The sequence below is a fragment of the Scyliorhinus torazame genome, chromosome 5 (genome assembly GCF_047496885.1).
Source record: "Scyliorhinus torazame isolate Kashiwa2021f chromosome 5, sScyTor2.1, whole genome shotgun sequence".
In the NCBI taxonomy this organism is placed as follows: domain Eukaryota; kingdom Metazoa; phylum Chordata; class Chondrichthyes; order Carcharhiniformes; family Scyliorhinidae; genus Scyliorhinus; species Scyliorhinus torazame.
Genome location: NC_092711.1, coordinates 83,642,305 through 83,653,801, shown reverse-complemented (window position 1 = coordinate 83,653,801; position 11,497 = coordinate 83,642,305). Strand labels below are relative to the sequence as shown.

At 46.9% G+C, this 11,497-nt stretch overlaps 1 protein-coding gene across 4 annotated transcripts; it reads right to left on the bottom strand.

The window, feature by feature from the left end:
* Positions 1–846: 846 nt before the first annotated feature.
* LOC140418700 (uncharacterized) lies at positions 847–7,467 on the bottom strand. 4 transcript variants are annotated; one of them, XM_072502274.1, is made up of 3 exons: positions 7,356–7,467; positions 3,744–3,866; positions 847–2,051 (listed from the first exon to the last, which is right to left on the bottom strand). In XM_072502274.1, the coding sequence occupies exon 3, from the start codon at positions 1,942–1,944 to the stop codon at positions 991–993; it is 954 nt and encodes a 317-aa protein (XP_072358375.1). In that variant the 5' UTR covers positions 1,945–2,051; positions 3,744–3,866; positions 7,356–7,467; the 3' UTR covers positions 847–990. The 4 variants fall into 4 exon arrangements, with proteins under 4 accessions (XP_072358375.1, XP_072358374.1, XP_072358376.1 ...); XM_072502273.1 differs by having other exon boundaries at positions 3,751–3,866; XM_072502275.1 differs by having other exon boundaries at positions 3,751–3,866; positions 7,362–7,427.
* Between the last annotated feature and the right edge of the window lie 4,030 nt (positions 7,468–11,497).

The following is an 11,497-nucleotide window of genomic DNA, read 5'->3' as shown; positions in this document are numbered from 1 at the left end:
GTCCACAGATTTCTGAAGGTTGCCACTCAAGTGGATAGAGCCGTGAAGAAGGGGGCTTGAGTTTAAGAGCCGTGGGGTTATGCTGCAACTGTACAGGACTCTGGTGAGACCACATTTGGAGTATTGTGTGCAGTTCTGGTCACCTCATTGTAGGAAGGATGTGGAAGCATTGGAAAGGGGGCAAAGGAGATTTACGAGGATGCTGCCTGGATTAGAGGGTAGGTCTTTTGAGGAAAGGTTGAGGGAGCTAGGGTTTTCTCATTGGAGCGAAGGAGGATGAGAGGCGACTTAATAGAAGTTTATAAGATGATGAGGGGGATAGAGTGGACGTTCAGAGACTATTTCCTCGGGTGGGTGTAGCTGTTACAAGGGGGCATAACTATAAGGTTCGTGGTGGGAGGTATAGGAGGGATGTCCGAGGTAGGTTCTTTAATCAGAGAGTGGTTAGGGTGTGGAATGGACTGCCTGTTGTGACAGTGGAGTCGGACACTTTAGGAACTTTCAAGCGGTTATTGGATAGGCACATGGAGCACACCAGAATGGCAGGGAGTGGGATAGCTTGATCTTGGTTTCGGACAAAGCTCGGCACAACATTGAGGGCCGAAGGGCCTGTTCTGTGCTGTACTGTTCTATAATTCGGTATACATTGTAAAACACAGAAATTCCCCTCCAATATGAGGGAAGCAGCAGAGGCAGCTGATCGGATTCACTCAATCTCAGTCACAAAGAAGTTCCATGAGCTCCTCACAGGTGGAGATGAGGATGGAAGAGACAGGGGAGAGCGAGAGGACTTCAAAAGGAACTAATTTGTGTCAGAGATATTAAAAAGTTTCAACACACTGTGCATTTCACACAGACTTAATTTATTTTGATTTTTAGCCAGAATATTAGCCCCTGTAAATGGGCTGGAGTTTGTTATCAGCAGAAAAGACCCAAATGAACATGGTTCAGTCCTGAATGTGAGTTAACAGCAAAACCCATTCACTGTGGTTACTTATGGCCTATTTGGTGACTCAGCAGGTGGGATGACTGAGTGAATCCCTTCCCACACTGGGAGCAGGTGAATGGCCTCGCCCCAGTGTGAACTCGCTGGTGCTTCTGCAGGTTGGATGACAGAGTGAATCCCTTCCCGCACTCGGAGCAGGTGAATGGCCTCGCCCCAGTGTGAACTCGCTGGTGCTTCTGCAGGTCAGATGACTGAGTGAATCCCTTCCCACACTTGGAGCAGGTGTATGGCCTCTCCCCAGTGTGAATTCGCTGATGTACAGTGAGGTTAGATGAGTGCCTGAAACCAGTCCCACAGTGAGAGCACCTGAACGGACTCTCGTCAGTGTGAACACGTTGATGGCGCATCAGATCCCCAGAACCTTTATAGCACTTCCCGCAGTCTGGACATTGAAATGGTCTCTCATCAGTGTGAACTCGCTGGTGTCTCAGCAGGTTGGACAAATTACTAAATCCTTTCCCACACTCTGAGCAGGTGAATGGTCTCTCCCTAGAGTGAACTCGCTGGTGTGTGGACAGACTGGATGACTGAGTGAATCCCTTCCCACACTGGGAGCAGGTGAATGGTCTCTCCCCAGTGTGAATTCGCTGGTGTGTCTGCAGGGCCGATGAGTCAGTGAATCCCTTCTCACACTTGCAGCAGGTGAATGGTCTCTCCCCAGTGTGAATTCGCTGGTGTCTCAGCAGGTGGGATAACTTAGTGAATCCCTTCCCACACTTGGAACAGGTGAATGGTCTCTCTCCAGTGTGGCTGCGTCGATGAGTTTCCAGCTTGGATGGGGAAGTGAATCCTTTCCCACAGTGCGCACATTTCCAGGATTTGTTCTCAGTGTGACTGCATTGGTGTTTCATGAAGCCTGATGATTGACTGAATCCTCGTCCACACACACAACACATGTATGGTTTCTCCCCACTGTGAATGATGCTTTTTCCTTCCATGTTCAAAATCCGATGATATTCAGCAATGATAAATTGAGGACTCTGTCAGATCCTGATGTGATGTTTGGTTTGAGTTTCCGGACTTTGAAGCCTCCCCTTCGCACACCCTGTGAAACGGATTGAAAACAGAAAATAGGGAGTGAGAGAGAACCCACAAAAACACAAAGTCAGGTTGTGAAATTCAGCTGAATGAATCTGTTCATTTGTGGGGCCGGCACTGGGAAAAAGTGACCATGAAAACTACTGCATTGTCATAAAAACCCAACTGGCCTCTTTGGGAGGAGAGAAAGAGGTGAAGAGGGATATCAAGAGAGTAGTTGGCAAAGCAAATTCGATCTTGAGCTTCATCAACAGTAATATTGTTACCAAAACTATGTTTCTTGTGGCACAGTGATTAGCACTGCTGCCTCACAGCGCCAAGGACCCGGGTTCAATTCCGGCCTTGGTGACTGTGTGGAGTTTGTACTTTCTCCCAGTGTCTGTGTGGGCTTCCACCCGGTGCTCAGGTTTCCTCCAAAAGTCCAAAGGGAAAGTTAGGTTGATTGGCCTTGATAAATTGCCCCTTCGTGTCCAGGGTTGTGCAGGTTAGGTGGGGCAATGGGGTTACAGGGACAGGGCAGGGGTGTGGGCCGAGGCAGGATGACCCTTCAGAGAATCAGTGGAGACTCGAATGGCCCCCTTCTGCACTGATGGAATTCTATGGTTCTAATTCTATTCTATGAATCTTTATAAAGCTCTGGTCACCACTCTTCAGGAAGAATGTGAAGGTTCTTGAGAAGGTGCAGAGGAGATTTACCAGAATGGTTCCAGCAAAGGAGGTTGAGGGGAGATTTGATTCAGGGACACAAGATTATGCCAGATTTCCATCGGGTGGACAAAGAAACTGTTTTCATTCACCGATCGTACAAGCAGCCGGGACACAGATTTAAAGTTTTGGGTAAAACCTGGATTGAACGATATAAGATCCTGAGGGGTTTTGACAGGGTGGATGTGGAGAGGATGTTTCCTCTTGTGGGAGAATCAAGAACGAGGGTGTCACTGTTGCAAAGTGAGGGGTCACCCATTTCAGATGGAGATGAGGATTTTTTATTCTCTTGAGGGTTGTAAGACTTTGGAACTCACGTCCTTAAAAGGCAGTGGAAGCAGAGACCTTGAATATTTTTAAGGCAGAGCTGGATAGATTCTTGATGAGCAAGGGGGTGAAAGGTCATCAGGGGTAGGCAGGAATGTGGAGTTGAGGTTAGAATGAGATCAGCCGCAATCTTATTGAATGCTGAGCAGGCTCGAGGGGCCGAGTGGCCTGTTCCGAGTTTGTATGTCAAAGGTACAGGCGATATGAGGTGATATGAGATTTATGTTTTTACACAGCGAACGGCAATGACCTGCCTATGAGGGAGTTTGAAAATAGACACAATGAATGATTTGATTTCAACGGGAAATTGGATAGACATCTGAGGGGAAATAACCTGCGAGGAAACAGGGAGAGAGCAGGAGAATGGCACTGACTGGATTGCTCCAGAGAGCTAGCATGGACTCAATGGGCCGAATGCCCTTCCTTGTGCCATCATGTCTCTGACTCTTGTGTAATCTAGTTTTGTAATTTAACCCCGGGATATTCAGTTATCACTCAGGTAAATCTGTGCTACACTCCCTCCAAGGCCATTCTATCCTTCCTCAGGTTTGTTGTCCAGAACTGAACACAGTTCTCCAGGTTTGGTCTAACCAGGGTTTGTGAATCTCGGGGCTTTTCCAGTCACACTGAGACCTTAACTCTTCCCTCACAGACAGAACAGACAAACCTTTTACCTTCCACACCCAGATGCTGCTGAAATTCAGGTTCTGGTGAATCGAGTGATTCTGTCAGATCGCGATGTGACGTTTGGTTTGCGTTTCCAGTCTGTTCAACCTCCACTTCCATTATCCTGTCAATTTACAGAAACCTCACTGTCAGTTTAGGATAAAAATTCACAACATTCTCTCCTCATCAACTTGATTGAATGTATTCCTGGAGGTTTGATCACATGACCTGCCCCCATCCTCCAGCTATTAATCGGTCAACACATCCATCCTTGTGACACACTGCCTTCCTCGGCCAAATGGGAAGCAAAAGGATTAATTACCTTACAGGACAGTTACTGTCCTAATGGTTTTCCAGCCACCCAGCTATGAACCTCGCCAACGCAGGGAGCGGAGTTGGTGTGAACTCGGGGAGAGGAGCTTTGGAACAGTAAATATAAATAACTTACCTCAGGGATTCACGGCCTAGCCGGCAGAGAGCGGAGTTGGGGCGAATCCAGGGAGGAGGAGCTTCAGAACAGGAAATATAAATAACTTACCTCAGGGATTCACGGCCTAGCCGGCAGGGAGCGGAGTTGGTACGAATCCGGGGAGGAGCAGCTTCGAAACAGTCAGTATAAATAACCTCGGGGATTAATGGCCTAGTCGGCAGGGAGCAGAGTTGATGTGAATCCGGGGAGGATTAGCTTCGGAACAGTAAATATAAATAACTTACCTCAGGGATTCATGGCCTAGTCGGCAGGGAGCGGAGTTGGTGCGAATCAGAGAGGTGGAGCTTTGGAATAGTAACTATAAATTTTTTTTTTCAAATTTAGAGTACCCAATTCATTTTTCCAATTAAATGGCAATTTAGCGTGGCCAATCCTGCACATCCTTTTGGGTTGTGGGGGCAAAACCCACACAAACACGGGGAGAATGTGCAAACTTCACATGGACAGTGAGCCAGAGCCGGGATCGAATCTGGGACCTCAGCACCGTGAGGCAGCAGTGCTACTCACTGCGCCACCCTGCTGCCATCAGTAAGTATAAATAACTTACCTGTTGGGTATCTGGACTCTGGGCAAAAACTGAAACGTGACATTAGAGTAATTAACTAAGTCGGGTTGTAGCTAGATTAGTAACTAGGAGATAGCTAGATTAGTAACTTGGGGCAGCACGGTAGCCTTGTGGATAGCACAATTGCTTCACAGCTCCAGGGTCCCAGGTTCGATTCCAGCTTGGGTCACTGTCTGTGCGGAGTCTGCACATCCTCCCCGTGTGTGCGTGGGTTTCCTCCGGGTGCTCCGGTTTCCTCCCACAGTCCAAAGATGTGCTGGTTAGGTGGATTGGCCATGATAAATTGCCCTTAGTGTCCAAAATTGCCCTTAGTGTTGGGTGGGGTTACTGGGTTATGGGGATAGGGTGGCGGTGTTGACCTTGGGTAGGGTGCTCTTTCCAAGAGCCGGTGCAGACTCGATGGGCCGAATGGCCTCCTTCTGCACTGTAAATTCTATGATAATCTATGATAAGTAACCAGGAGATTTGTAACTAAGAGATTGCTGAATGTTATCTATATCAATGACTTGGATGAGAAAGTACAAGGCTTGATCAGTAAGTTTGCAGATGACACTAAAATAGGTGATATTGTAGACAGTGAGGAAGGTTATTAAAAATTGCAGCTGGATCTTGATCTGCTGGGGAAGTGGGCCAAGAAATGGCAAATGGAGTTCAATACAGTAAGTGTGAGGAGTTGCATTTCGGAAAGTCAAATCAAGGTAGGACTTTCACATTGAATGGTAGGGCCTGAGGGAATACCATGGAACAGAGGGACCTTGGAGTTCAGATGCACGGTTCTCTAAAGGTGGAGTCACAGGTGTATAGGGCAGTGAAGAAGGCTTTTGGCCTTCATCAGTCAGGGCATTGAGTATAGAAGTTGGGAAGTTATGTTGCAGTTGTACAGGACGTTGGTGAGGTCGCACCTGGAGTATTGTGTTCAGTTTTGGTTGCTTTGCTATAGGAAAGATGTTATTAAACTGGAGAGAGTGCAGAAGAGATTTACAAGGATATTGCCAGGACTCAAGGGACTGAGTTACAGGGAGAGATTGGACAGGCCAGGACCTGTTTCTTTGGAGCGTAGGAGACTGAGGGGTGATCTTATTGAGATGTATAAGATCATGAGAGGCATGGATAGGGTGAATGCTCTGTCTTTTTCTCAGGGTTGGGGAATTGAGAACTAAAGGACTTTGGTTTAAGTTAAGAGGGGAAAGAATTAATGGGAACCTAAGGAGCAACGGTTTTACACAGAGGGTGGTACGTATGTGGAATGAGCTGCCGGAGGAAGTGGTTGAGGCAGGGGCATTGGCAACATTGAAAAGGCATTTGGACAGATACATGGATAGGAAAGGTTCAGAGGGATATTGGGTTAGCTTAGATGGACCTTTTGGTTAGCATGGACCAGTTTCGGCCGAAGGGCCTGTTTGTGTGCTGTAGATTCTATCCATGAACCCCAAGTCTCTTTGGGCACCCACTGTATTTAACCTCTTACCATTTAAAAAGTACTCAGCTCTAACCTTTTTTGGTTCAAAACAGATAACCTCACACTTGTTTACATTGCCACAATCTTGGCCATTCACCTTGTCTGTCAATATCTGTCAATCGGGGCTGGTTTAGCACAGTGGGCTAAATAGCTGGCTTGTAATGCAGAACAATGCCAGCAGCGCAGGTTCAATTCCTGCAGCGGCCTCCCCGAACAGCCGCCGGAATGTGGTGACTAGGGGCTTTTCACAGTAACTTCATTGAAGCCGACTTGTGACAATAAGCAATTATTATTAATATTATCATTATCTTCTTACAGTGTTATGTTGTCAATGCTGTCTACGATGCCACCAAACTTTGTATTATCAGCAAAAGTGCAGAAGAGGCACTTTGATCCATCGAGTTTGCATCAACACATCAAAATCTGACCCACCTACCTAATCCCATTTGCCAGCACTTGGCCCATAGCCCTGAATGTTATGACCTGCCAGTCTTCATCCAGGTACTTTTAAGAGGATGTGAGGATTCCAGCAGTTTCCCAACAACAGGCATTAAACTAACTATTTTCCTACTTTCTGCCTTTTTGAACAGGAGGGGTTACATTAGTCTTTTCCTCTAATGCAGTGACATGGTCACTGGGTCAGTGTCTCCCCCTGGTCTCTGTGAGGTTGTTTGTGCAGAGAAGCCGGAAGCGGTGGACAGTGAGGGGAGAATGTTCATTGTTCGGCTCTGGGGCCGCTCTGTTGTTTGTAAACACCGTCCGTCCGTTCCCCTCCCCGACACTGACCTCTCACCTGACACATCACAACGCGCGGAGTGATTGACGGCAGCACCGAACCAATAGGCGAAGAGTGGACAGATCCGGAGGACCGGTCGGGAGCGACTGGTCCTCCAACCAATCAGCGCGAATGATGAGGCGGGACTGGGCTGAGTGAAGCATGCGCAATGTGATTAATGGCGAGGCAGCAAAACGTTCTATCTCGGATCCACAATCCGTGAAGGTGGGAATGGCGGGACGGAGAGAGAGATGAATCAGGAGGGTCGTTAGGCACGCTTCGTGTACATGTTATATAGACCAAAAATCCGGAAAAATAACCTACCGGTACCTGGGGATCTGAGCGCGAGCTGCAGCTTTGTTACAGACAAGATTAAGCTAACGCCATCTTTATTTGGCTCTGGCAGACGTGCGCATGCGCCATCTCAATATTCGTTTCGTGGCAGCAGTGGGTATGCGCCCTTGGCATCCTTTGGATCACTAGCAGTAGTGCGCATGCGCCCTCGGCATCCTTCTTTGGCGCACTAGCAGTAGTCCGCATGCGCCCTCGGCATCCTTCTTTGGATCACCAGCAGCAGTGCGCATGCGGACCCACCATCTTTATTGGGCAGCAGAGGGCAGGCTCAGTGGCCATCATTGTTGGGGGCAACATTTTTGAAACGTTTCTTCATGACAGAATGTCCAGCAAACTGCTTCACTCTGAGTTACAAATTCCTATTTATGGGGCAGAATATTTGTCCAGGGCAGTGACAATAATTCGAATTTATATTGTGACTTGAACGAAATAAAACTTTGAAGACTTTCAGAGAAACGTGACAAAATAACAATTGACACTGAGCCACATGAGGAGATATTAGATTTTAAGGAGAATCTTAACGGAGGAAAGTGAGTCGGAGAGTTTTAAGGAGGAAATTGAGGCCTTGGGAACACAGTAATGGTGAAGAGATTAAAATCAGGAATGCTCAAGTGGCTCGAATTAAATGAGTGCAGAGATCTCAAAGGGTGTGTGTGTGGAGGAGATTACAGTGATCAGGGTGATCATTACCATGGAGTAAACAATGAAAAATTTAAACTTTTTGTGCCTTTTAAAAGGAAGCGTTTGTAGATCAGTGGGCACAGGGGCTGGTGTGAGTAAGCACATGGGTAGCAGAGCTTTGGATGGGATGGAGGGGGTTGTTTAATGTTGGAGCCCGGCTGCGAGTGCGTTGGAATAATTTGTTTGAGAGGTAACAGAAGAATGGATGATGGTTTCTGCAGCAGATGAACAGAGACTAAGGTGGAGTCGAGCTGTGTTCCTGAGGTGGAAATCGGCAATCTTGGTGATGGTGTGGATCTGTGGTCAAGAACTCATCTGGGGGTGAAATATTTCACCATGGTTGTGAACAGTCTGCTTCAGCCTCAGACATTTGACAGGGATGGAATTGGTGACAAGGGAGTGAAGTTTGTAGAGGGGACAGGAAGGGAATGGATTCAGTCTTCTCAATATTTAAATGGAGGAAAGTTCTGCTCATCCAGCACTGGATGTTGGACAAGATCGGACAGTGTGTGTCTTGGAAAGGAACTTGCAGGTGGTGATGTTCACATACATCTGCTGTCCTGCTCCATCCAGGTGGTGGAGGTTAAGGGTTCAGGAGATTTTGTCAAATTGTGATTCAGTTGTTGGTCCATTGCTTCCCGTTACCCTCACTCCGTTCTCACTCTCCCTTCCATCAACCTTTTTGATTCTCTCTCTCTCTCCCACTAACTCTCTTTCTCTCTCACACTGTTTCTCACATAAAATTCTCTAGCCCAGAGAGTTGTGGATGATAAAAACAATAATCATTATTGTAGGCTTACATTAACACTGCAATGAAGTTACTGTGACCATAATTGAATATATTGAAGGCTGAGATGGTGAGATTTTTGGTCTCTCAGCAAGTTAATGGACGCAGAGAGCTAACGGGAAAGAGGAATTGAAGACTGAGATCAACCACAATCGTGTTCAATGGCAGAGCAGGTTCGACGGGCCGAATGTTCTACTTCTGCTCCTATTTCTTGTGTTCTTGCAGAGGCCCAAGTTTTGTGTAGTCTCAGGACGGGTGGCAGGTTCCCTTCCCTGAAGGGCATTAACAAACTGGTTCACTTTTCACGAAAGGTTCAACAGTTTCCGTGGTCACTTTTTCCTAGTGCCGGCCCCACAAGTTACCAGATTCATTTAGCTCAATTTCACAACCTGCCTTTGTGTTTTTGTGGGATCTTTCTCACTCCCTTTTTACTGTTTTAAATCAATTTCATAGGGTATTAGCAGGGAAGGATGTGCAATTGGAAAAACTGCAACCAAGCACCACATCAAAATCTGACAGTCGTGTAACTGATCACAATCTGAATATCATCAGATTTTGAACATGGAAGGAAAAAGCACAGTTCACAGTGGAGAGAAACCGTACACGTGTTTTGTGTGTGGACGAAGCTTCAGCCGATCATCTGGTCTGTCACTACACAAACACAGTCACAGTAGGGAGAAACCATGGAAATGTGGGAACTGCGGCAAAGCGTTCATTTACCCATCTGACCTGGCAACCCATCAACGCATTCATATTGGGGAGAAGCCTTTCACCTGCCCCGAGTGTGGACGTGGATTCACTCAGTCATACAGCCTGTTGATGCACCAGCGAGTTCACACTGGGGAAAGGCCTTTTACCTGCCCGAGTGTGGGAAGGGATTCACTCATTCATCCCAACTGCTGACACACCAGCAGATTCACAATGAGAGACCTTTTAAATGCAAGAAGTTCTCGGGATCAGGTGTCCCATCAAAGAGTTCACACTGACGCGAGACCGTTTAAATGCTGCCACGAGGTGACATCATCCAAAAGTGTTAGTTTTCACATGTACACTGACAACACCCAGCTCTACCATCCCTCTCCATTCCTCCACTTGTTACTAAATGATCAAACTGCTTATCCCACATCCGGTACTGGATGAGCAGAAATTTCCTCCAATTAAAGATTTGGAAGACCAAAGCCATTGTCTTCAGTCACCATTAGAAATTCCGTTCCCTAACTCCCGAGTCCATCCCTCTCCCTGGGAACTGTCTGAGGCTGAACCACACTCTGCACAATCTCCGTGTCAGATCTGACCCCAAGATGAGTTTCTGACCCCAAATCCACACCACCACTAATACCAGATATTTCAGTCTCCATAATGTCACCTGTCTCCAACCCCACCCCAACTGCTGCTGAAACCTCATCCATGCCCCTGTTACCTTTAGACTTGGTGATTCGAATACATTCCTGTCCAGCCTCTCATATTCACCCCACATGGAAACGTGAGCTTATCCAAAACTCTGCTGGCCGTGTATTTTCTCACAACAAGTCCTGTTCACCATCACCGCTGTGCTCACTGACCTACATTGGGTCTGATTAAGCAAAGCCTCCATTATAAAATTTGCATTTGTGTTGTCAAATCCCTCCATGGCCATGAACACCGTCAGCCTTTAACCATAGAAGCAATAGAGCCCTGTTCAATGTGGGGAGAAACAGTTCACGTGTTCTGAATGTAGATGATGTTTTAGCCGATGATCTGACCTTTCGAACGATATGAAGTCACGCTGGGGAGAAATCTTGGAAATCTGGGGATTGTGGAATAGATTTAATCAGACCTGGAGATTCACCGACCTGTTCACACTGAGGAGTGACCGTTAATGTTCTCCGTGTGTGGGAAGGGATTCACTCAGCTAACCAGCCTCACTTATTCATGGTCAATCTGTGCTGGACTGTTACCAAGTGCAATGTATCTTTCCTGAGGTTTGGTGGCCAGTACGGAACACAGTTCATGCAGCAAGTGAGGATAAGACAGCAGGAATTTCTCTAATCTGTGGTTTACAAGGACACATTCTCTGGTTCCCAGCAGTTACGTTTCTTCAGTAATTTCCTCATTTTCCCTAAACTACCCTGCCTGTTGATTCTATTATTTCTGATCATTCCATTACTGTAGCTATAAACATCACACATTAGAATTTACTCTGTTCCATTATTCACTCTGGTTTAAGTTTATGTTGAGGTTAATAACAGACAAACTCTGTCCTCTCCCCAATCTGATTAGAGTTTCCAATGAGTCGATTCTGTGGAATGGAATGTCTTATCAGCGTTTCCACGGTGACCTGTCTGCAGTGAAGGAATGTCTTATCAGCGTTTCCAAGGTGACCTGTCTGCAGTGAAGGAATGTCTTATCAGCGTTTCTACAGTGACCTATCTGCAGGGAAGGAATGTTTTATCAGTGTTTCCACGGTGAGCTGTCTGCAGTGAGGGGAGGGGGGGAGGGGGGGGGGGGGGGTGCGGGGGGGAGAAACAGTGGAGGAACCGGTGATGGTTTCTCTGATCTCTGAATGAAATGTTATTTTTAAAGCGAAGGGTGTCTACTGGAAAATCTGAGTACCAAGTGCCAGCTTGAACCATTCTCCAATCCGTTGCAGCACAGCTCCCTCTAC